General features: G+C 38.4%; 1 protein-coding gene across 8 annotated transcripts in view; it reads right to left on the bottom strand.

Moving 5' to 3' along the window:
- Positions 1 to 26,691, bottom strand: part of SMG1 (SMG1 nonsense mediated mRNA decay associated PI3K related kinase) — a 138,508-nt gene that overhangs the window by 73,243 nt on the left and 38,574 nt on the right. For 6 of the 8 annotated variants that reach the window (XM_045571259.1, XM_036411045.2, XM_036411039.2 and 3 more), the window contains 2 exons: positions 2,130 to 2,293; positions 535 to 690 (listed from right to left, as the gene is read on the bottom strand). In XM_045571259.1, the coding sequence (XP_045427215.1) occupies positions 535 to 550 (16 nt within the window). In that variant the 5' untranslated portion in view covers positions 551 to 690; positions 2,130 to 2,293. Of the gene's footprint in view, positions 1 to 534; positions 691 to 2,129; positions 2,294 to 7,170; positions 7,229 to 26,691 lie in introns of all 8 variants that reach the window. The other 2 variants (XM_045571258.1, XM_036411041.2) reach the window with 1 other exon arrangement.

Below are 26,691 nucleotides of genomic sequence, written 5' to 3'. Positions count from 1 at the left end.
ATCTTGATTTCACACTCAGTCTTACCAATACAATAAATTTCTCTTAGGAAAAAAATGTTTTTTTACCTCTAATCACCTGAATTTTCAGGGTACTTTATATACATTGAGGCTTGTGTTATAAGGCAGAAATGGTTTGAGTGTATTTCACTTCTGAAAGGGTCCACTCCATGTATACCCATATCCCCCCGAGGCATTAGGATTCAAAGACGTGCGGCAATAAGAAACCCACTGTACACATTCAATAGCCACAATCATCAGGAAAACCTTTCTTTAAAATCTTACCCAGTCTTCCAACCTCATTTTAACAGAATTCTCTTCTAAAAAGTATTAAAATCTTTCTGGTAGGACTTTACTCTTAATTCATAGGAAAAGGAATGCAAAAAAATTATCACGTGCACAGGTTTTTCAACTCAGAGTAAATTAACCAATTCACACATGTGCAAGGGATTAGTACAAAATAAGGTATGTATAATAGAAGAGGAGATACAGGTCTTTGTGGAACATGTGTGTGATCCGCAGTTTGCCCAGTCTTACCCTGTGATTTCCTCATGTCTTTGATGGCTAATGCACGACTGCCATGCTGAACACTGGTGAACTCAGGGGTGGTCACATTATTAACCCTCAGCTCTTGCCCCAACGACTTCCGACCATAAGTATTTTCCCCAGATCCTCCATTGACACTGTAACCACCTAAAAACAGCAATATTTATGTTATTTAAATAAGGCTCTTTGTTTCACTCAATGAATCCTGAGAGTTCAGGATCTTATTACCTACTCTACAGTTCAACCAGCCTTTGTTTCTCTTCCTATCTCTGTGCTGCCCGCCTTGAAGGCATTTTTTTAATTTCATTTTAATATCTTCAATAGAAGATAAGAGAAATGCAAACTAAAGTCAAATTTTTGGGGCAGGAAGAGATTAACAAATGAATTTATATACATATATGTATAACCCATGGCCTGGGGAAGGGACTGGAGCGGGGTGGAGAAGGTCAAGGGGATGAGGGTGGGGGAGGGAGGGATCTATAATATTATAGATATTACTTTCAACCATAAAGATAAATTTTAAAAAACAAAAAACTTTTGGGCCCTGGCTGTTGTGGCTCAGTTAGTTGGGCATTATTTCAAGCACTGAAAGGCTGCAGGTTTGATTCCCCATCAGAGCACATGCCTGGGTTTCAGGCTTGACCCCATTTCAGGGAAATGCAGGAGGCAGCTGATTGATGTTCTGATGTTGTTGTTTTTCTCCCTCTCTACCTCTTCCTTTCTCTCTCTCTCTCTCTCCCTCTCTCTCTTTCTCTCTCTCTCTCTCTCTAAAAAATCAATAAAAATACCTAAAAACAAACAAACAAACAAAACACAAAAAACCTTTTGGGACACTCCTGGCAGGATAGCTCAGTTGTTTAAGAGTCATCCCAATATGCCAAGGTTGTGAGTTTGATCCCGGATCAGAACACATCCAAGAATCAACCAATGCCCTAGTGCCATGGTCGGCAAACTGTGGCTTGCGCAAGTCACATGTGGCTCTTTGGCCCCTTGAGTGTGGCTCTTCCACAAAATACCACAGCCTGGATGAGTCTATTTTGAAGAAGTGGCGTTAGAAGTTTAAAAAATTTGGCTCTCAAAAGAAATTTCAATCGTTGTACTGTTGATATTTGGCTCTGTTAACAAATCTATGTTTGTCTCTTTCTCCATCCTTCTCTCCCTTCCTCTCTAAATATAAATAAATAAAACAAAACACTTTGGGGAAGTCTAGAGGAAAGATGGTAGTCGACAGAGACTTCAGCCTTAGTGATACTGTATTTTTCTTTTTTGGCAAGGAAACTGCATTTCTGTATTGTATGTATTAGTGTTTTAATTTTTTAAATTTAAGGGGATAAACTTATGAAGTTTCAAAAATCTCACTGTATTTTATATAAATATATTTTTTAAACCACCTAGCTCTTAAGTCTAGGGTTTCTTTCCTTTGCACCATGGTGTGCTGCCTATTATGATCTGCTGTTTACTTTGACATTTTATTAAATATAAAATAGCTATATTTTAAGCATATTAAAGAGGTGCAGAAGGGAAAGGGGAGGGAGGATGGGTAAGTTAACAAACATGCCCCTACCAATAAGGAAATATATATATACCCTTTTCGTCATTCTGTATGTCAACATGGATTCTGGTATCATCGTGCCTTTGCCGAGACACCACAGCTGAATTCGAAGGTTGCAGTCCATAAGAGGAAGACCCACCCCTATCTCTGGATGAAGAATATTTTAAATTATCTGGGTCGGCTGATGCACTATCAGTTCTGTAAAGAGAGAAGAGTATAAGATTAGAACTTTAAACAAATATTTCAATAATCATTTTCAACCGGTGCATACTAGTGGTTCCACAAGAACTTTTACACTTGATCTTAGCCAAAAGGCCGAGAAGCGATCCACAAGAACTTTTAAAACATGCAATATCAGACTATTTAGTCAGGAATATTGACCTCTTTTCTCTTAGATGGTCAAGTAAAGAAATATGGCAACAGCCAATACAACAACAGCTGTCCAGTGTGAATAAATCAAAATTAATACCTTTTTTATTTCCCATTGATTTCTAGAGAGAGAAACATCGGTGGGAGAGAGATACATTAGTTGGTTGCCTCCTGCACACACTCATACCAGGGCTGGGAATCTGCACCAAGGTATATGTCCTTGAATGAATCGAACTTATGACCCTTCAGTCTTCAGGCCGATGCTCCAACCACTGAGCCAAACTTGTCAGGTCTATACCTTATTATTTTTTTTTAAATATATTTTATTGATATTTTACAGAGACGAAGGGAGAGAGATAGAGAGCTAGAATCGTTGATGAGAAATATCAACCAGCTACCTCTTGCACCCACCCCACCGGGAATGTGCCCACAACCAATGTACATGCCCTTAACCGGAATCGAACCTGGGACCTTTCAGTCCGCAGACCGATGCTCTACCACTGAGCCAAACCGGTTTTGGCTGCACCTTATTTTTTTATCAGATTGGTGTGCCACAGAATTTTAGTAATTAGTGTGTGCCATGAAATGAAAAAGGTTGAAAATCACTAGCCTAAGTATTAAATATTTATGTTATATAAGTCTCTCTTTTCTCCACCTTCTGTATTTTTAAACCATTACTCTTATAAATAAGCACTCTAGTGTCTAATAAGTCTCAACGGGGAAGGGTCTGTCAATGGATGAAATGCCCATTTTTAACTCCTCTACTAGCATTCTAAGGACCCATTTAGAATATGAGTAACTACAGGATTAAGATTCCCAACTTATTCTACTTTGTTCAAGACTTAACTGATTTTATCACTGAAGTCCCATGTCCTACCCTGTTTCCCCGAAAATAAGAGTGTCTTATATTAATTTTTTCTCCCAAAGTTGCGCTAGGTCTTATTTTCGGAGGATGTCTTATTTTTGTAGAAACACAGTAGGAACTCCCTTGGTCCTAGGCAAATTGGGACACTTGGTTACCCTGGTGCAGGTAGTTCTTTGGGGACAAGGCCTAAACAAAGAGGCTTTTGTCTGATTCATGTTTAGGAATATGGAAGGATTTATCTTCAGTTGCCCATTACCTTTGCCTATCTGGGAAGTGACCATGTCAATTGTAGACAGTGGCATAGAGTGATATGGCAGAAGGAGGGCCAGAATTTAGCGTTCTGAGTAGCTCTTAAATCCTGCACTTCATGGGGAGGACTCAGGACTTCCTATTAAAACTTTAGAAGATTGTGATCATGCTTTCAAGACTACTTGGTGAAAGGAAAAAAAAAGTGGGGGAGCCATATGTACTACTATTTTTAATACCTTAAACAACAACAAAAGACTATTTGGTGAGAGGAGAGTTAATCTGAAAGCATAGCTGGAAGTGGATGCCTACATTATGAACTCAGTGGAAGATGTGGCCTCTGAAAGCCAAGGTGATACCAAGGCAACCATAAGAGTAAGTGCCACCTAGAGAGGAAGAGGGAGAGAAAGGAGCAGGAGGTAAAAGAAGTAGTTCTTTCTCCCAGGGGAGATTTAATCATTGGGAAAAATTAATCTTCCCAGTTATAAAAAACAATGGCAACATATTAGGCAGTTGCAAAGTTATGTATTTTCTTTTTTTTTTTATTTCAGAGAGGAGTGGGGGTGGGGATGGGATGGGAGAAACATCAATGATGAGAATCATTGATTGGCTTGCACTACACTGGGGATCAAGCCCATAACCTGGGCATGTGCACTGACCAGGAATCGAACAGTGACCTCCTGGTTCATAGGTCGATGCTCAACCACTGAGCCATGCCAGCTGGGCCCAAAATACTTTTAAAGTACTGCCTCACAGTAACGTGGCATTCTCTCTCTCACCTGAATGTGTAACTTATTTGATAGAAAATAAATTATAGAATGACATTTGAAAGCAAGTTCAGTGGGATGGATATAAGAACACATAAGGTGCAAAGTAAGATTATTCTAATGAATTGTAATATTGAAAGCTCCACCGAAGATTCCTTAACTATAAAATATATCTATTAAAATTCTAAAAAAAATTAGAAAAATGAAAGATATCAAGAACCCAATAAAGTTAAGTTTGAAGGTTGCAGCTTATAATCCATATAAAAATCAATCATTGTCAGCTCTGGACAGGTAATTCAGTGAGTTGGTTAGAGCATCGACCTGACACACCAAGGCTGCAGGATTAATCCCCAGTGAGGCACATGCAAGAATCAACCAATGAATGCATAAATGAGCAGATCAGCAAATCCATGTTTCTCGTTCTCTCTCTCCCTTCCTATATCTCTCTAAATTTAATCAATATTTTTTTAAAAACAAATCAAGCATTATTCAAGATAATCCTAGACACTTGAATATTAGTGAGGAATACAGTTCTAGGGTAAAAATTAGTGTCCTTTTCCAAGGATCAGCTCTATGCCTCAATGTCCTCATCAGTAAAATAGGGAGCTAAGCTTGATAATTTTTCATGAACCTTTTTCTTCCAAGCATCAATCATAAAGTATCAAGACAACACTACATACCATATGGCAACATTTAAAAACGTTCATCTCCTGCTAATATTTCTTCTGAAAAGAATGGCCTTTTGGAAAATAAATCACTTTTATGATATTTACTAAAAACACCTTCTGAACTCATAATTATTTGGAAAAATTAAGGACACTGACAAGAGCAGAAGCTCAATCCCCATGACCCTAGCCCATTAATAAAAATGACTGCAGTGTTTGTAAATATGTTTAACTTAGTTATCATCCTTTCAGTGCCTTCACCCACAAAAATACTAAACATGAAACTTTGCACAGGCTCAATCAGCCAGAGACCTGATCTGTATTTCTGTGACCACTGTTAATATAGAATACAAACAATAAGTCCAATTAAACTTGGATACCTAAGTGTCACAAGTCTAAATTATTCCTAAAGGCTCTCAATTTAAAACTTGTTAAAATTCCATAACCCTAGCATACTAGAAGAACTAAGACTTCATAAGACTTCTTCAAACATATAGAGTTAATTGCTAGACAAAGTTCAGTATTTTCAACATATGGGAAATCAATGAAATTTCAAGAAAAATGTATAAGGATATTTTCTAAATATACTAAGTCTATAAGTACTTACATACTGCTAACACTAAATGGAGCATGAGGACTTCTTAAAAAACTAATGTAAAAACATTCCCCATGTAACCAAAAATAGCACATTAAATATTCACCTATAATCCATAACATAACATTAATTTAAAGGGAATTGAAAAATAAAAGAGAGCATATGGCTTTTCTAATAGGTTTTGAACTTTCTGTATGTTTGGCATCTAACTCAACCTGAAAAAGAAAACTATTAGGAAATGAATGAGTGAAGTAAAATTCTGAAACACCTAGATAAATGAGATCTACTAATATTTAAATATCTGAATTTCCTTTTCATTATGTTTATGTATCACATATATTTCTCTTGAGAGTTAAATATTTGTATTATTTCCTGGTAGCATAGCAGTAGGCTTAAAACAATAAAATACAGATCTAGAAAAAGATCTGGTCTCAAATCTCAGCTCCAGTACCGAAAAGGTACGTATGACTTTGTACAAGGTACTTAATCACCAAGCCTTGATTGTCTCTGGTTTAAAATAGAGGTAATACCCATCTAATATGGAAGGTTGTTGTGAGGCTTAAATAAGAAGATGAATTCTTAAGAAATATTCAGCTTACAGTATACATACTCTATTATCATAGTACCAAATTAACTCAAGGTTTCCAGTCTAGCAAATAATGTATAAGTAGTTCATGAACATATGAAGACAATAAAAATAAGTGCTGATGCTCAATGTATAGCAGCTTCTAAGTTCTTCATTGAAGAAATTAAGCAATCTACTCCTACCAACAAATACATTTCTGACTAATGAGTACTGATTTCAAACTAAATTGAAAAACACAACTCAAAAACAAACAAACAAACAAACAAACAAAAAACAACCACACAAGACAAAGGAGTGGCTTCCCAATTTGTTAGAAATACAGGTTTTTAAAATTCCATGAGTTATGACTCTCCACCTCCAGAATTTGTTTTTCAGAGATATAAATCAAAATATTCACTAGGGTAGAACCACTGTCTAAAAACCCCCTAATTGCCAGGTTCTTTTAATACTAAGTCATTAAAACATTTCCAACCAGAATTCAAGTTACTGGTATTCTGAACACAAAAGCACAAATGGATCAGAATTTACACAAGATCTCTATTTTATAATTTCTAGACTGCTTAGGTCTAAAAAAAAAAAAGTCAGTATCAGACTATAATCACCAACAAGAGTATCCCAGTCCAATAAACAGAAAACTGTTAAACAGAAATGAACATTTAAAATGAGGCAATCATAGAAGGCACAAAATAGGAAATGCAGATTTGAACTCAAAGAGGCAAGCATAAATGTTAAGCTAGTTATAAGAGCTGAAAAGCTATCATCTGCCAGAATTAGTATCTCAATATAGTGATAAAAGAAAATGCATCTTTTGAGACTAAGAATCCTAGAGCAAGGATCCAAAAATACCTCCATAGCCCCTTTAATACTCTAAAAATATTATAGAGAGAAAAAAAAGAAATGCATAAATTTCCCCAAAATAATTAAACTGAAGTTAAAGCCTGATGTACATGCCACACGAGAGGTAAGTTTCTAAAGCTCATACCTCAAAAATCGCATACTGTATAATATGGAGCCTTTGTGATGTTTTGCATCAAGTCAATCTGTAAGACAGTAGTTACAATATTAGTGAAGGCAGTGGGTTAAAACATTTGTTGTTCACACATGAAGCAAATATCATTCATGGATTAGGTGCTTTTAGTCAAACTATGGCCCTCTAGGTTTCATATGTTGAAGCAAAAAATTGAAATGGAAAGCCACTCTGTGCCTCAGAGGATAGAGAGGCTTAAGCGAGCAACCCCAAAAAAAGTTTAATATATAGAAAAATTTAAATGTTCCTTATAACATACAAATCACATGCAAATATTTATCACTCATTTTAGTGGTCTATTCTCAGTATATAGAAAATGTAACAAATCTGAGGAGTCATTCATTTTTGAATGACCCAAATCCTCAGAACTCAAATCAACAATCCACCATGTATTACAGGATAGTATCTCCTGGATAAATGTGGTCTTGTGGTCTAGTTCTTATAAGCATTATAAAGAATAACAGAAAAAGAAAAGAAAAAGAACCATTCTGCAAGTATGAAGCCAGGGAATTCCTTATCAGGAAGCATTTCCATAAAGCACCCTGAAATGACTTGATGCAAACACCACACCTGGTGGTACCAGGGGAATAAGCATCATATTGCTTCACGTTGTTTTTAAGTAGGCTTATTAAGGGATTTTGCTCTCATGGTGAGATCTAATTTGTAATGGGTATCAACCAGGAAATAAGACTGTACTAAAGCCAATGAGATGGGAATGCATTTGTTTTCTAAAGCAGGGGTGGGGAAGGTGCAGCTCACAGGCCATATAAGGTCCACGAAATCATTTGGTCTGGCCCTGCCACAGCAACCACAGGCGTGTCCTAAAATTCAATAAATGTAGAAGCTTCTTTTCATAGCAACATAAATTTATATTAAGTAAATGATGTTATAAATATCCAAATGGACCTTGTCAGAAAAAAGGTTCCGAACCCATCCCTGCTAAAGTAATGGTACTCAAAGACAGTGTCACTGTCACAAAGCAGTTTAGAATATGCCAAGTTTTTCATACTAACAGTTAATATCACTTGAAAATGATTTACCTTTTTTAGAAATAAATTCAAGGTTATCCCTGTGATGTCTCTTACTCACCTGGATTCAGACATGCTTTCATGAGGAATAAGAAAAAAGGTGAAACTATGCATAACCTTGGGCCTTGTGAACATCACTTTCACATTAAAAACACTATTCTAAAATGAGTCGAGGGCTAAAAATTTCATTTGGAAGGCTCAGGGATTTCATTATATGAAACTCTTCCCATAGGAGAAAATAGTTAAGTTCAAATTTAATGAAACAGAATTGAACCATCATGCCAAACTTGTAAATGAAGCATCAGTTTTACAATATTTAAAAATATTAAGTTTATATAAATTCTTGATAAAATTTCCTTAGCTCCTTAAGTATTAAGTACTATTTATAAATAGGTTCTTTGTTACCAATTTTTAAGTATTATTCAAACTCTCAATTAAGCCACTATGGACTCAAAATACAAAAATACATTTATTGTAAACTTGTAAGACTTTTTACCCTTCCCAAAGAGAGGTCTAGCCTTTACCTGGAAGGTAATCTCTGAACTCTTGGAGCGTCATACCTAATAAGAGTGTTACTGTTCACCAGAGTTTAGGGCCACACCAGAAAATGTCACTTTATGGTAAGGGATTTTAGTCACATGAATCATCTCAATCTCCAGAAGGGCTGAAGACTAAATTCAGCCATGTGGGCAGTCAATCATGGAGCCCCAATAAAAATTCTGGACACCCAAAGCTGGGGTAAATAATCCATGCTTATTGTAATGCATGTGGAAACAACTGGATGCTCCACATTTACAACTTTCCTATACTGTCCTATGCACCTATATCCTTTAGCTGTAAAAACATGTAAACCGTGAGTATAAGATTTCAATGAGTTCTTTAAGTTCTGGTGAATTACCCTACCTAAGAATAGTCTTGGGGTCCTCCCAACTCGCAACTGGTGTCAGAAATAAAGGCGGTCTTATGGATCATGCTCCCTCTAACTCTGCACCTATATTTAAAACCACTGAATGTATTTTAATCCATAATTTAAAAGACTAAATTTTGTCTTTTAATAATATCTTTAGCAAACATAAAGAACTGACTTTCAGTGCAGGAAGTCCTCATTTAACACTGTCAATAGGTTCTGCAACTTTAAGTGAAATGACATATAACAAAATCAATATTACCTAATTGATATAAGAGATAAGATCCTATGGTATCGTATGGACATTATACCAAAACATTATTCAAGGACCTGCTGTATTTTACTTCCCTTCCAAGGAATCTCATACACCCTCTTAATGGCAGACCTCTTATCAAAGTAACCAGAGGGAGAAACAAAGCAAGTTAACTCTAGGAGGTTACTACACTGGATCTTAACCTTTGCTTCCAGTCCACAATTGTCTTCAGTGAAAAGGTTGGTGAACACACCACTGCCATGTAGTTCTGACAACTGTGTCTTCAATGCTATGCACATTTTCTTACCCAGGGGGGTCTCACCTTTCCAAAACAGTTTTCAAACTTTTTGTATCTTCCTCCTTTTCCCAGCACTGTCAGTGGATGACCTTACAGATCCCTGCTTTATTAGAAAACCCCTGGTGAACAAACCATTCTATAGCATTCTCAATTAGAGCTAATAATTTTGAGCTCCTACATGTCTGGTAGGCAACTTACCAAGCAGTTTATATACATTTACTATAACCCTTAACATAATCCTATCAGTTACCATCTTACAGATGAGGTAACTATTATTCCATTACTGACCTAAAGGTGCACAGCTTGTAAATGGCAAGAGGAAGAACTCAAACTCAGGTCTAACTTTAGAGTTCTTCTACACTCAGACTGCTGCCAACTTCTTTCCAAGACATCCACAAATTCACCTACATCTGCACACTCAGCCTTTCTATAACACTTACAAAATGGAACAGGTACACCTTGTATCTACAGCAACCCTCTGGATCAGATATTTGCCCTATCTTCTCAGGTATGCCTGGGGTCTTCCCTCCCCCCCCCCTTTTTTTTTAACACGTCATCTATACTAATAAAAGGGTAACATGCAAATTGGTCACAATGCCCTCACAGTAACAATGCCCTCACAGTAACAATCGAACAGTAGGCTGCATGGGGCGACCAGGCTGGTGGTGGTGGCGGTGGGGGGGGGGGGGGGGGGATGTTTAGAGAGGGACGACCAAGTAACTGACCAGCAGGCTGTGTGGGGCAACCATGCCGGCTGGGAGGAAGCAGTTGGGGGAAACCAGGCCAATGAGGGGGCAGTTGGGAGCAATCAAGCAGGCAGGCAGAGGCAGTTAGGGGTAATCATGCTGGCGGGGGAGGAGGGGAGGGGCAATTAGGGGGATCAGACAGGTGAGCAGTTAAGAGCCAGAGGTTCCGGACTATGTAAGAGATGTCCCACGCCAGTTTCTGACCAATCTCAGGCAGTTGGACATCCCCCAAGGGGTCCAGGATTGGAGAGGGTCCAGGCTGGGCTGAGGGGACACCCCACCCCCACCCCAGTGCACGAATTTCATGCATTGGGCCTCTAATCAGCATAAAATAAGAACTCTCTAGTCTTTACTTTGTCTCTAGACTCTTCATAGACAAACCACTTGAGAAAATTTTATCTTCCTTGCCTTCACTTATTTTTCAACTATCTGTAATCAGTGTTCCACTGTCAGCACGCCACCAAAACCGTTCCTACCAAAAAGTAGGAACTTTCACTTATGATCTCTAAAATGCCATACACCCACCATGGTCAGTGACTCAGTTAATTGGACCATCATGCTATGCACTGAAAGGTTGTAGGTTTGATTCCTGGTCAAGGCACAAGCTTAGGTTGCATATTCATGGGGCACAGACAGTTGGCAGCCAATGTTGCTCTCTGACATCGACCTCCCTCTCTCTAAAAAAATCAATCAGCCAATCAATTAAAAAAAAATCCCACCCATTCTTTTCAGTTCACCTTGCTCAATGCTCCAATGATTTGCTTTAGACAACTGTCTACTCACGTCTTTCTCAATACCACTCTAAATTTTTTTTTTTAGTAACTTTAATTCCAGTGACTCTACTTTTTCCCAATCTATGTACTTTATTCCTTTTTCATTCATTTTTAACCAGGGTAGATTTCATGGTCTATCATTTCTTTTCTCATGTTTTTATTGATTTCAGAAAGGGAGAGGGAGAGATTGAAACATCAATGATGAGAGAGAATCATGGATTGGCTGCCTCATGCACACACCCTACTGGGGATCGAGCCCACAACCCAAGCATGTACCCTTGACCAGAATCGAACCTGGGACCCTTTGATCCATACGCTCTATCCACTTGAGCAAAACCAGATAGGGCTAGTCTATCATTTCTTTTTCTTTAATATATTTTATTGATTTTTTACAGAGAGGAAGAGAGAGGGAGAGTGAGAAACATCCATCAGCTGCCTCTTGCACACCCCCTACTGGGGATGTGTCCACAACCAAGGTACATGCCCTTGACCGGAATCGAACCTGGGACCTTTCAGTCCACAGGCGGAAGCTCTGTCCACTGAGCCAAACCAGTTTCAGCTAGTCTATCATTTCAATAACACTCTTGCCAATCCCCTAAACCTCCTTTAATATTTTCTTAACACCAATCTGGCAAAATCCAACCATGGATAAACCTAATTATCAATTGTCCATTATCCATCAGTAATCACATTTCCAGGTACTTCAATGTTCATCTCTTATTTGCTACATGCATCTAGAACTTCCCCATTCTCTTCAGATTCCAAAATACTGTAACTGCCTCCACACATTCTGTCTCAAACACTCACACTCGCAAACTCTCACCTGCACCCAATTCTAGAGGCCTTGATTATAACTTCATCTACTTCCATCTCTTAAGTTTCCCACCAAACTGAATCCTCTCCTTAAATATATAACTTTCCAATGTCTCTTCTTTAAAAAACACAAAAACAGCCCTAGCCAGCATACTGGAAGGTTGTGGGTTCAATCCTGGTCAAGAGCACATACCAGTGTTGCAGGTTCCATCCCCACCCCAAGTCAGGGCACATGAGAGAGGCAACTTATAAGTGTGTCTCTCTCCCACTGATGTTTCTCTCTTTCCTTTACCCCACGCCCCCTTTCCACTCTCTTAAACACACACACTTAAACACACACACACACACACACACACACACAAAACAACAACAACAACAACAACAAAACTCAGCCCTAGCTGGTTTGGCTCAGTGGATAGAGCTTCAGCCTGCGAACTGAAGGGTCCAAGGTTCGATTCCGGTCAAGAGTATGTACCTTGGCCAAAGCCGGTTTGGCTCAGTGGTAGAGAGTTGGTCTGTGGACTGAAAGGTCCCAAGTTCGATTCCAGTCAAGGGCATGTACATTGGTTGCGGGCACATCCCTGGTAGGGGGTGTGCAAGAGGCAGCTGGTCGATGTTTCTCATCGATGTTTCTAGCTCCCTATCTCTCTCTCCCTTCCTCTCTGTAAAAAATCAATAAAATATATGAAAAAAAAAAAAAAAAGGATCTACATTGGTTGTGGGCACATCCCCAGTAGGGGGTGTGCAGGAGGCAGATGATCAATGTTTCTCTCTCATTGATGTTTCTAACTCTATCCCTCTGCCTTCCTCTCTGTAAAAAATAAAATAAAATAAAATAAAAATAAATAAATAAATAAAATATATTTTAAAAAATCAATGGGAAAAATATCCTCACTCCTCAGTGAAGATTAACAAAACAAATTTTTAAACACCATAAAAAAATTCATCAATCCCACATGTCCCTCAACCAACAATCTACCTTCCCTCTCTGCAATCAAACTGTGAGTTGTCTCTATTCTCCACTCTCATTACTTCACCTCTACTAGCTCCTCCATCACTTTTGGCAAAACCATCTATGGCCTCCAAATCCAAGATATAATCCAGGCATCATCTTACTCATCCTCTCCGCAGCTTTCACGGTGCTGAACAGGGTTGAGCAGGTTGTGGCCTGCACAAAGGTGCCTTGCAGAGAGTAATGCGGTGGGAAGAATAAAAACCATTTTGAAACATTCTTACAAGATACCTATATGCTGAGATCATGATAATTTAAAGTAACTGGATTCTTCCCTTTCTTTGGCTTATGGGATGTTATACTCTTATTTCTTCCCACCTCTCTGGTCCTATTATTTCAGGAGCCTTTAAAAGTTTGCTCAGTCTCCTCTACCAATCCACTAATCTTGGAAAGCTATCATTCCGAATTGAAGGTCAGATAAGAGCTTCACAGATAAGAAAAAGCTAAAGGAGTTCATCACCACCAAACCAGTATTATATGAAATGCTGAAAGGTATTCTTTAAGAAGAGGAAGAAGAAGAAAAAGGTAAATATAAAAATTATGAACAAATATATATCTATCAACAAGTGAATCTAAAAATCAAGTGAATAAAAAATATGAACAGAACTGGTGAATATAATAGAATCAGGGGCATAGAAAGGGAGTGGACTGAAAATTCTCAGGTTGGTGGGAAGGGGAAAGGAGTGTGAGGAGTGTAGGAAGAGAATGGACAAAGATTGTACACCTATGGATGAGGACAGTGGGGGGAGGGGGAGTTTACAGGGCAGAGGGTGGGGTGGGAACCGGGTGGAGGGGAGCTATGCAGAGGGGGGGAGGACCAATTGTAATAATCTGAAAAAAGATTTATTTTTTAAAAAAGGATGAATGGGTGAACAAAAGTGGTATATCTATGCAATGGAATATTATCCTATATAATAAAAGGCTAATATGCAAATAGACTGAATGGCAGAACACCTGAACAACCTGTCACTATGACTTGCACTGACCACCAGTGGGCATGTGTGGAACATGGCAGGCATTGACTGTAGCAGATGTTGGAGCAGGTTAGTGGGGGCACCAGACCAAGGAAGGGTACCGGTTGCTGCCGCCTGCTGCAGTCCTGCCCAGCATTCACAATTGCTGCCAGCGCCGTCCTCACTCACACCCACCGATAGCTCTGGCCCCACTTGTACCCACAGCCAGTGCTGGAGTCGCTGTTTGCACCCACTTGCCAGTGCTTGGCACCAGTCTCAATCGCTCAGCACCAAAAGTGGGTGCAAGCAGCAGCTGCTGGCTCTGATCTTCCCTGAGGGCATCGGTGCAGCAGCTGCTGCTGGTACCCGCTCCTTATATCAGCCTCACTTGCACCTGCTCCTGGTATCAGCCTCAATCGCTCCATGCTGTCAGCGGTGCAAGCAGGGCCTGCACTGGTGGTGGGAACAGGGCTGTGGGCAGATAGGGGACTGGGGACTGTGGCAGGAGAGGCTAGGTGGGGGCACGGAGGATGGGCCAAGACCCGCCCCTTGCCTACTGCAGCCTCGTAGCCCACAGTTCCTTTCTAGGTGCATGAATTTGTGAACTGGGCGCCTAGTTCGACCATAAAAAGGAATAAAGTACTGATACTTGCTACAATATGGATGAACCTTGAAAAGATTATGCTAAGCAAGAGGCCAGACACAAGAGGCTATATATTGTATGATTCCTTTTATATGAAATATGTGCAACAGGCAAATCCATAGAGAAAGGAGGTTTATATTTGCTAGGGGCTGGGAAGAGGGGAAAATGCAGTGATTGTTTAATGGGTACAAGTTTCCCATTTAGAGTGATGGAAAGTTCTGAAACTAGATAGTGGTGATAGTTGCACATCATAAATGTACTCAAGAACACTAAATTATAAAATAGCAAATTTTATATTCATTTTACCACAATTTAAAGAACTTTATGATGATACTCTTGAAAAGTTAAATTATAGGGGGGAAAAGATCATTGGTTATGGCTGGGAGTAGATGTCGACTACAAAGAGGCACAAGGAAATTTTGGGGGATCATGGAAATATTCTATAACTCAGTGATTTTCAAACTTTTATAGCACACATAAGCTAATTACTGAATTTCTGCAATACACCAAAAAAATATTTTTGCCAGTCTGACAAAAAATACCCCAAAAGACATAATTTTTATTCATTCACATTAAAAGTCTATTGTAGTATTGGGCCGTTTTTTTTTGTTTGTTTTTTTTTTTAACAGTTTAAGGCAGTGGTTCTCAACCTTTCTAATGCCGTGACCCTTTAATACAGCTCCTCATGTTGTGGTGACCTCCAACCATAAAATTGTTTTCGTTGCTACTTCATAACTGTAATTTTGCTACTGTTATGAATTGTAATGTAAATATCTGTGTTTTCTGATGGTCTTAGGAAACCCTAATAGCGGTTCTCAACCTGTGGGTAGCAAAATTACAGTTATGAAGTAGCAACGAAAATAATTTTTTGGTTGGGGGTCACCACAACATGAGGAACTGTATTAAAGGGTTGAGGCATTAGAAAGGTTGAGAACCACTGGTCTAAGGGAAGAGAGGTCAGTGCCCCTGACTAATCAGGTATCTCATGTTTTAAAAATTGTGACACACCAGTTGAAAATTGCTGCTATAGCTTGATTGTAGTGGTCATGGTTACAATACTGTATAACTTTTAAAAAATATATTTATTTTTATTGATTTCAGAGAGGAAGGGAGAGGGAGAGATAGAAACATCAATGATGAGAATCACTGATTGGCTGCCCCAACTGGGGATCAAGCCTGAATCCCAGGCATGTGCCATTGACTGGAATCAAACCCGGGACCCTTCAGTCTGCAGGCTGATGTTCTATTCACTGAACCAAACTGGCCAGGGCAATACTATATATATACATCTGTTAAAACTCAAAGAACTACACAGCATATAAATTGTACCTCAAAAAACTTAACTTTAAAGGAAATACTTTTATAAAATATAAAAGTAAAAGACTTGATTTAAAATATACAAGCAGCAAACAAGAGCCAAGAAACAATGCTCAAAATCTCACTCTGGCCAGTGTTGCTGGCTGGTTAGAGCATCGACCCTCACACTGAAGGAATGATGGTTCGAGCCCCAGGCAAGGGCACTTACCTGGGTTGCAGGTTTGATCCTGGCCCCAGTCAGAGCACATGCAGGAGGCAACCAATAGATGTGTCTCTCTTCCCCCCTGTCCCACCCTCTATATATAAATCAATGGAAAAAATATCCTCGGGGAGGATTAAAATTAAAAAGTACCAAAATCTCATGATAGCTTCATATATATATATATATACTCTTATAATAATATGAAATTGATTCCTATTTGTTTAGAGAATACATGTGGGGCTTTTTTAAGTAGGTATTTCAAATTATTGCATTGGCAGAGTATACCTTTTCCATGATCCCATGGGTATATCTTCCTACACATATACTAGACTGGGACTGGGGAAAGCAACGTAGCGTTCAAGTGGCATTCTTATAAGAATTAGTTTTCAGCCGAGACCGGTTTGGCTCAATGGATAGAGCGTCAGCTTGGGGACTGAAGGGTCCCGGGTTCGATTCCGGTCAAGGGCATGTACCTTGGTTGCGGGCATATCCCCAGTAGGGGGTGTGCAAGAGGCAGCTGATCGATGACTCTTTCTCATCGATGTTTCTAACTCTCTATCTCTCTCCCTTCCTCTCTGTACAAAATGAATAAAATATATTAAAAAAAAAAAAAAAAAAAAAAAAAAGAATTAGTTTTCAGCCGAAACCGGTTTAGCTCAATGGATAGAGCGTCGGCTTGGGGACTGAAGGGTCCTGGGTTTCGATTCCGGTCAAGGGCATGTCCCCAGTAGGGGGACATATCCCCAGTAGGGGGTGTGCAAGAGGCAGATGATCGATGACTCTCTCTCATCGATGTTTCTCTCTCTCTCCCTTCCTCTCTGTAAAAAATCAATAAAATGTATTTTAAAAAAAGAATTAGTTTTCAAATTCCAATGATATAAAAAAGTTAGGAAAGGTACAAACTACCTTTTAACCTACCCTTTCTCTATTTAATTTCCTTTGTACCTGCCCTCCAATATATGTACTCACAAAGATTGTTTCCTAGGTTACAATTTCAATTGGTATCAAGTTCTTAACATGTAAATTAAAAAGTATAGAAGAAAAAAAAGGAAAGAATGATGTTAATCTATAGTCAAATTCCTCATTGGCCACTTGAAACAGGTTTTAGCCTACTGAGAGCACAGTAGAAAATGTAGAAAGAACACCACTAATATATTGGAGAGCAATTAATTGCATCTGCACCAACCTATTTTTTAAGTATGAATATGAACAATGTTACAAATGTCATATGCCATACTTAACAAAACTTAATTATGAGCTTCCACTCATATATACTCAACATAAATACCCTTTATGAAATCTTTTTTAAATTATTTGTATAGATTTTAGAAAGGGAGATGGAGAGAGAGAGAGAGAGAAACGTTTATGATGAGAGAGAATCATGGGTCAGCTGCTTCCTGCATGCCGCACACTGGGGATGAGCCTGCAACCCGGGCATGTGCTCTTCACCTTGTTCACAGGTCAATGCTCAACCACTGAGCCACACCGGCCAAGCCCTTTATGAAATTTTTATAAGTTACTACACACACAATCACTCTAGAAGAGAAAGATGAAATGTGAACTAGAGAGTGTGTACATGTGTAGATAACTCTAAAACTTTTTGAGGAAGAGATAAAAAGTTCCAACATTTGATTTAGACATCACTATAAATAGCATCTGTGTGGCACTTTAAAGGTTTTGAAAATAATGTCCCCAACTTCTCTTTAACCAGCTCTAACCCTACTTCTTAGGAAGGCAAGAATGATTTCCTCAGAGGGACAGCTGGCAATGCCAGTACAAAAGACCTTTGTATTCCCATTCTTAGCCCACTGCTATTTTCATGACATCTTAAGGTAAATATTTGTGAAGGATCTATATTAAAAATGCACACATTCTTAAAAATAAGTATACATTAAAGAGGAATTTAAAACACCCAGTTTCTGTCTTCTCCAATGCAATTCTAAGAAAACAAGCAGAAAATTTTTAAATGGACTAAAAGAGTGGGGAGAACAGCACTATTGGTGTACTTTTTATATCCTTAATAAGATTATAATAAGAACACAGGGAATGTTAGAATTATATTAACTATACAAGATAGGCCACTTTAAATAAAAGGCTTCTTTTACAAAGCTTTGTCTTATAGTCATCAACTGATAATCCTTCGCATTAATTAAGCCTAGATTATTTTTTAAATTTTTTAGAATATTGGATTTTTAAAATTTAAATTCTTTATTTTTTAAATATATTTTATTGTTTCTTACAGAGAGGAAGAGAGAGGGATAGAGAGTTAGAAACATCGATGAGAGAGAAACATCGATCAGCTGCCTCCTGCACACCCCCTATTGGGGATGTGCCAGCAACCAAGGTACATGCCCTTGAACCTGGGACCCTTCAGTCCATAGGCCGACGCTCTATCCATCAAGCCAAACTGGTTTCGGAAAATTCTTTAATTAAAGTATTACATAAGTCTCCTCTACCCAATCCCCCAACCCCACTGACCTCTCCCCAACCCCTCCCACCCTCCATTGGATGCCCTCATTCCCCTGTGTCCATTGATTATGCTCATATGCAAGCCTAAATTAATTTTTAATTTTAATATTTTCCAAAAAGGGACAAGATATCACATATTGAAATGCTATCAATATTTCAAATAATGATAGAATAACTTTTAACAGAATTCTAACTCAAACCCTTCAAAAACAATACAAACTGTGTCTTCGAATTCCTTTAAACCCAGCTAATAAATAAACACTAAATCTCAAGTTTTATAGCCCTGCTGCTGGGAAACCTGCTACATTTTTATTTTTCTACACATTTATCCAAAGAATATAAGGACAGGCAAGGAAACAACCAGTGTTAGGGGAAAAAATCCAGGATGTGTTCTCTTTCCAATTAAATATGTATTAATTCAATTGTGCCATATTATGTGATACTGATAATCTTTGGATCTTTTTATTTTTTTTAAATATATTTTTATTGATTTTTCACAGAGAGGAAGAGAGAGGGATAGAGAGTTAGAAACATCGATGTGAGAGAATCATCTATCAGCTGCCTCTTGCACACCCCCTACTGGGGATGTACCCACAACCAAGGTACATGCCCGTGACCGGAATCGAACTCGGGACCTTTCAGTCCCCAGGCCGACGCTCTATCCACCATCCACCGAGCCAAACTGGTCCCGGCATCTTTGGATCTTTTTAATCACCTAATCAGAAAACAGTCCAATTCTATAAAGATAAAGTTTTATATCTTTCCTGAAATTAATAGAATTTTCTAAATTCTGGTAAATTTCAAGAAGCCAGTGAGGGGACCAAAGTCCTGCCTTTTGGGATACTGATTTTAAACTGGTTATTAGGAAATAAAAGACCCTCCCACTTTCCTGACCAAAAGATTCAGATAGAAAAACTTGCTCCAGGAAAGAAACCTTAGCTAATTTTGAGGTAAGTATGGTAGATAGTTGGCACCAAGCAGGGGCGCCTGGTTAGCTATTGTAGATACCCCCAGTCCCACTGAAGCAAGAATTTACCTGCAGTATGTTCAGCTCTTTCTCAACTACATATAAATTGCCTTCTTCCTTTAAAATCCCATCACTAACCATCCCCTTCTCCTTTGTCCAAAAAGACATATTCACCCAATTTGCCAAACTATCTTTGAATTTTCATGCTTATGTGAATTCTCCAGGAGCACATATTGAAATTTGATTTTCTCCTGTTATTCTTTCTCTGTTAATTTGATTATCAGACCAGCTAGAATTTAGAAATTGGAAGAAAATATATTTTTTTAAGCGGCACACTATTATAGAATCTGCCATCAGGGCAATGAATCTGAATTTCCAGGGTTAGAATCAAAACAAAGAATCTGGAAGTAAAAAAGTGTTACATTTCAGACAAGACATTCCAGGGTTCATATTATCAGGAATATAAACCAAGGAGACCCTGAAGAGGATGAATAGTAGGAATCATGGATTGCTTCAAAGAACTAAATATTTCAAGATGAAAGTTAAAATTTCAAACGCACATAACACAATTTTTTTTAAATCAGAAAATTAAAATGCTAAAGAGGGCACATTTTCAATGAATAAATTTAAAAGAGGAAAAATTTAAATTTCAGTAAAAAATAAAATAAAATGTTGCCAATACTATCAAGTATGAAGGAAAAAAACTAAGCTATGTTGTTATAAAATCCAATATGTATGTACTAGTGGAGCCTTTTCACTAATCAACAGAAAAGGCATTAACATATTGGATATAGTAAAAGTAAATAATGTAAATAAAGATGTAGTAAATATTTAGTTTAACAATTTTAAAAAATCTGTAGACATACATTAGTATACAATTACCTCAAGCCACTGCAGAGCCATTAATAATTTTGGTTCTTTATTACGATAAAAAGGGTAAGGTAAAGGGAAAAAGTAGTGCCTCTCTTATATATAAACAAAGAAAAAGCATAACTTAGAAAGTTCCATACAAAAAAAAAAAAAAAATCTACAATTCTGATACCAGAAACCCCTCTGGAAAAAAAAATATTTTAAAATAATAAAAAAGTCTGTGAAATGTTTTCAACTAAACATGTAAACATGAGGTTCTAGACATACTATGATAATAATATGAATAACAACCATAACCTCCAAAGCAATAATTTCTAATAGGACTACAATTTCCTTTTTTGAAAGAATATAAAGATTAATATAAAAGAAGTAGTTTACTGTTTAGAAATCTGTTGAATCTGGAAATTTTGGATTTCAGTCATTCCCCAATCAGCAGGCATACAACTAGCAAGTTTTGTTTCCTCAAATCATTCTGATGGAAAGCCAGAAAGCTCAACTCAGCACTTAAGTTTTAAATGATTAGCTTAAAGATTCAATAGATACAGGATAAGATAATGTGTAAAAGAACTTTAAATATGAGAGCAAGGTATTTTCCCCCCAAGATGGATAAAACGTATAAATCTTAAACAACCATATTCTTTCTTCTATAAAAGATCTAGCCACCTCAGTCAACTAGAACACTGTTCCTTTGAACCTGTTCAATCAGCTTAAGTTGCTGTCCCTGGCTAACTGTGCTGCTATACAAAAACAGTTCCTTTCAAAATGCCTCCTACAGTAAGTGTTATAAACTCTACAGAAAAAACTTGCAAAATTCCATTTTCATGTATTTACTTAAGAAAACAGAAACACAAAATAGAGTGTAAACTACTTGATGCACTACTTGATGCAGAGAAGAAAGAATACTGAGGTGAAACAATTATACAAGACGCATGCACATGGGGAAGAGTACCCAGGGAAATGTTAGAGAAAGCTGATTCTTCTCACTGAGGGATGACATTTAGGCTGAGAGAGCAAGAGAGTACCGCAGGGTCAAATATACCAAGAGCAAACTGAGCAGTAGCATGAAGCAAGAACAGCACATGCAAAGGCCCTACAGTAGAAATGAGCTTGAGGAGTGCTTTAGGTAAGAAGACACAGAAGCTGGGGAGAATTGGCTCTGGCTCAACCCTTAGGGACTTAAACTGGAGAACATGAGATCAATCATTGAAGTGATAAACAGTTAGCTTTCATTATAGATCTGTCCAAGATCAGAAATGAGAGGGATCACTTGGGGCAGAGGTAGCAGGGTAGGAGTGTTAAGGGTTATATTGCTGAGAGTATTAAAAAACAAAAACTAATAAGAGTAGGTATGTAGAGGATGAAGAAAGGTAAAGGAATCTGTAGCTCACAGGAATAAAATTGGCCAAGCAGAGTTTTGTGTTTTTAGAACACAAATGCCTGAAAAGGTTTCATCGGCAGATCCATCACCTAAAACCAATTTTACAGACATCATTAAGTTGGTGATAAATTGTAAAATAATATTCAATGACTTTTCTACAAAAAGTACCACTTTAGAGACCATCCTCAAATCAAATCCAGATAACAAGACTGGAAATTCCCATATATTGGGTTGAATAATTTTGTCTGAATTAAAATCATGAATTATGAACAGAATATTGAGGTCCTTAAGCAGTGTCTTGTCCAGACTGTTCTAATTACTTCTACTTCAGTGTCAGAGCAACCTCCCATTAATTTTAATCTTCCTAAATTACACCACTTTCCCGCCAGTAGAATGTCAATGGTTTCCTAAAGTCATCCCAAATAAACTACAATTCAAAGGCCTACAATCCAGCTCCAAACCAACTTTTTTTTTTTAAATATATTTTATTGATTTTTTACAGAGAGGAAAAGAGAGATAGAGAGCTAGAAATGTCGATGAGAGAGAAACATTGACCAGCTGCCTCTTGCACACACCCCACCGGGGATGTGCTCGCAACCAACGTACATGCCCCTGATCAGAATCGAACCTGGGACCTTTCAGTCCGCAGACCGACACTCTACCACTGAGCCAAACCGGTTTCGGTCAAACCAACTCTTGAGCTTTATCTTTTACTAGAGGCCCAGTGCATGAAATTTGTGCACAGGGTGGGGTGTGTCCCTCAGCCCAACTTGCACCCTCTCCAATCTGGAACCCCTCGAGGATGTACAGGTAGGATCAGGCCTAAATGGGCAGTCTGACATCTCTCTCACAATCCAGGACAGCTGGATCCCAACTGCTCACTTGCCTGCCTTCTTATTGCCCCTAACCACTTCTGCCTGCCAGCCTAATCACCCCCTAACCACTCCCCTGCCAGCCTGGTCACCCCTAACTTCCCTCCTCTGCAGGCCTGGTCACCCCTAACTGCCCTCCCCTGCAGGCTTGATTGTCCCCAACTGCCCTCCCTTGCAGGCCTGGTCCCTCCCAACTGCCCTCCTCTGCTGGTCTGATCACCCACAACTGCCCTTCCTTGCAGACCTGGTTCCACCCAACTGTCCTCCCCTGCTGGCTATCTTATGTCCACATGGAAGCAGCCATTTTGTGTGTTAGAGTGATGGTCAATTTGCATGCTATTCTTTGATTAGATAGGATAGAGGCCTGGTACATGGGTGAGGGCCGGCTGATTTGTACTGAAGGGTGTCCTGGATCAGGGCGTGGCATGGCCTGGGTGAGGGGCCTGTGGTGGTTTGCAGACTGGCCACACACCCCCAGTGACCTAAGCTGAGGCCCTGGATCTGGGATTTATTTATCTTCTATAACTGAAACTTTGTAGGCTTGAGTAGAGCCAAGCCTCCTGCACTCTCTGTGGCCACAGCCATCTTGGTTGGGTTAATTTGCATGCTACTGATTGGCTAAGGGGGTGGCTTGTGGTGTGGCAGAGGTAGTCAATTTGCATATTATTCTTTTATTATATAGGATTTGTATCACTCCTCACAAACACACCATCCTAAACTACAATAGAAATGTTTTAGGAAGGACAACTTAGATTTTTCCATCTCCTTACTTTCGTTCACGCGCGTGTGTGTGTGTGTGTGTGTGTGTGTGTGTGTGTGTGTGTAAGATTCCAACCCCCCCACCAGAGATTAAAAATGGCGGCTGAGGAGGTGGATGCTGCACAGACATGCTCTCAGCAACAAGATGGAATTACAACTGAAATATGGAAAGGCTTCCTTCCTGAATAATCAACAGAAAACTCACAGGAGAACCCTGATACCCAAGGACCAAAGGTGGAGACTGCACAGAGACTGGTAGGAGGGGCCGAGGGGTGAAAGGGCTAGTGGGGCCCCACCACAGACAGCAACCTCAGCTGTCGGCAGGGGGGAGAAGGTGGGGGCACCGAGAACTCTGTGATCTAAAGATTCCTACCCCCTCAATACACACACAGACCATTTACTGTCAAAATACTGTTTCCCCGAAAATAAGGCATCTTCCAAAAATAAGACCTAGCGCATGGAAAGATAAGACATCCCCTGAAAATAAGACCTAGCACAACTTTGGGAGAAAAAATTAATATAAGACACTGTCTTATTTTCGGGGAAACAGGATAGTAGAGATCAATTTCATGGCCCCACTGCTTCCCTACCCCCCCACTCACTCCAGGTTTTAAAATCTGTTAATCACATATAGAAATAATTATATCAATAATTATCACAATTAATATCCATATAATGCTTTACCTTTTACCAACTCCTTTCTTATCTGCTATCCTAACATACTAAGTTTCAATTTAAACATATAATTGCCAATTATTTAATAAGGAATATATTTTATTTTATAATGAAAAAAATATATTTCCCCCCAAAATTAAACACTCATACACAATTATCTGAAAAATCTTAGTGTGCTTGGAAACCTGTGGTACAAAATTGGCAATCATTAAATTATATTAAAACTATATAGTTATAAAATACATAACTTTTTCCCTTATATAATTTATTATATTATGTCTCTATGGATATTAGACAGTACAGTCTCATAAAAGGCTGAATAGACAGCTCTGACTTCTAAAATCCAACTTCTCACAATGTCAGATATACTGGTTTCTGGCTTTTCTATCTTCACAGATTCTTCCTTGTCTTTTGGTCTGTGACAATGGAGAATAAAAGTATTTGTACTTTTTTTAAAAAAAATATATTTTATTGATTTTACACAGAGAGGAATTGAGAGGGACAGAGAGTCAGAAACGTCAATGAGAGAGAAACATCGACCAATTGCCTCTTGCACACCCCCCACTGGGGATGTGCCCGCAACCAAGGTACATGCCCTTGACCGGAATCGAACCCGGGACCTTTCAGTCCGTAGGCCAACGCTCTATCCACTGAGCCAAACCAGTCCCGGCAGTATTTGTACTTTTGAGAACTTTAATCTTTCTAGGTTTTACCAAAAATTGAAGATATTTTTAATATACAGTTACATCCTTTTAGAATTATGAAAGATCTTAAGTCTGGGCACTGTAAGGCACCTAATATCTGTTAAACGAATCAAGCCCTAAGATTTCCAAGTATAGAAATAAAATACATTTTCCATTGACCTGCATGCTTCCTCCTGTTGGACTAATCTATATTTGACTTCAATGTCAAAATAATCATGAAATTTAGAATATTAAAATGTACAATAACTAATTACACATTTAATTTTAAAAACAAAAACTCTGATCTCTATCTTAATTGGTACTAGATTACTTCCCTAAATAAAGTGAATGGAAAGCTTTGGCTAGCAGCTATGATTAAAAAAACAAGTATTTGCCTAATCACTCTTGAGAGTGCAGTGAATGGAAAGGAAGACTATAGTGGTAGATACATGCTTTTTGCTGACGGTATGCTTCAAGCAAAGGTGAGCTTGCTCTGATCCCCTATGACACTAGTCTCTTCAGCCATCTGGAACACTTCCGGTCAATATGTGTGAAGTAGCTGTGTGACCATGATTGACTCAACAGTCGGTTTCCAGACTAACTGACAAAAGCCTGTATCTAGGGAAATAGAACCAAATGAAGCAAAGAAGGAATGATACAGAAAGGCAAAGAATCTTTTAAAAAACCAAAGTGACTCAGATGAACCACAGGAATCTGCTTGCATTTGAAGATGTTTAGAAAAATAAGCCCTGGCCCAGTAGCTCAGTTGGTGAGAGTGTCATCCTGATATACCAAGGTTGTGGGTTCGAACTCCAGGGAGGGCACACAAAAGAAGCAACCAATGAATGCTTAAATAAGTGGAACAACAAACTGATAAATTGATGTCTTTCTCTCTGCCTCTAAAATCAATAAATAAAAAAATAAAATATATTTACTTAAAAAATAAAACCCCATGGAGGATCAAGCTCCATTCTGTCAGTGAACTGTAGACTGTCACTTTTCCTTAAGTGTGGACAGAACAACCTCAAAGTTAACTTATGAAAATTTATGACCTGGCAAACATCTGAGGTGACCATGCAAATAAAGCTACAGTGTACTGTCCATAGTTCTCTGTTCCCTGCTCTACATAAAATGTCAAGTGTTTCCAACATCTAACTAACTGTTACTCTGTGTAATCAAGCATATCTCATAGTATCTGTCCACCTAGGCATAAGTTCTGAGAATTTATTATAGAGCATAGCTTGAAAGCAAGCATACATTGCCTTGCCCCGCCCACCCTAATCCACACATCCAGGAAATAAAAGAAAATATGGAAATATTAATAATCCATGTACATAGTTCATAACTGTATAAGTTATTCTGCTTCATATTGGTCAAATAAAAGTCAGCTGACCCCAGCAGGTGGCTGCAATGCTGATCATCCATTTATTTAGAATTACAAGCTACAATTTTTTCTTTTCCAAAAGCTCTAGGACTCTTTGACAAGGGCATTTTATATAGTCCTCTAAAGGGATATTACATTATTTTATATATCCTAATCACAATATTGAAAAATAATGAAAAATCCATTGTCAAAGAGCTCTCAAGCATCCAATTTTATCATCTACAATAATTCCTTAGATGCAAAAAAAATCACACATTTCAGTGAAAGTATAAAACAACTAAGAATGTTAACTACAGATAAAAATACTTAAGCTAGTCAACTGATTTTATTTAAAGCACTCACAAACCCTCCCTGACTATACTTTTCAATTTTTTTTAAACTACGTAGCATCTCAATTCCAGATTCAGAAATGGACTTTTAAATTCATCTAGTTATATTCATCAGTTCTCAACAGACACCCAATTTGGTAAGGCA

Source organism: Pipistrellus kuhlii, unplaced genomic scaffold, assembly GCF_014108245.1.
Source record: "Pipistrellus kuhlii isolate mPipKuh1 unplaced genomic scaffold, mPipKuh1.p scaffold_m20_p_4, whole genome shotgun sequence".
Classification (NCBI taxonomy): Eukaryota; Metazoa; Chordata; class Mammalia; order Chiroptera; family Vespertilionidae; genus Pipistrellus; species Pipistrellus kuhlii.
This window is presented reverse-complemented; position numbering and strand designations above follow the sequence as displayed.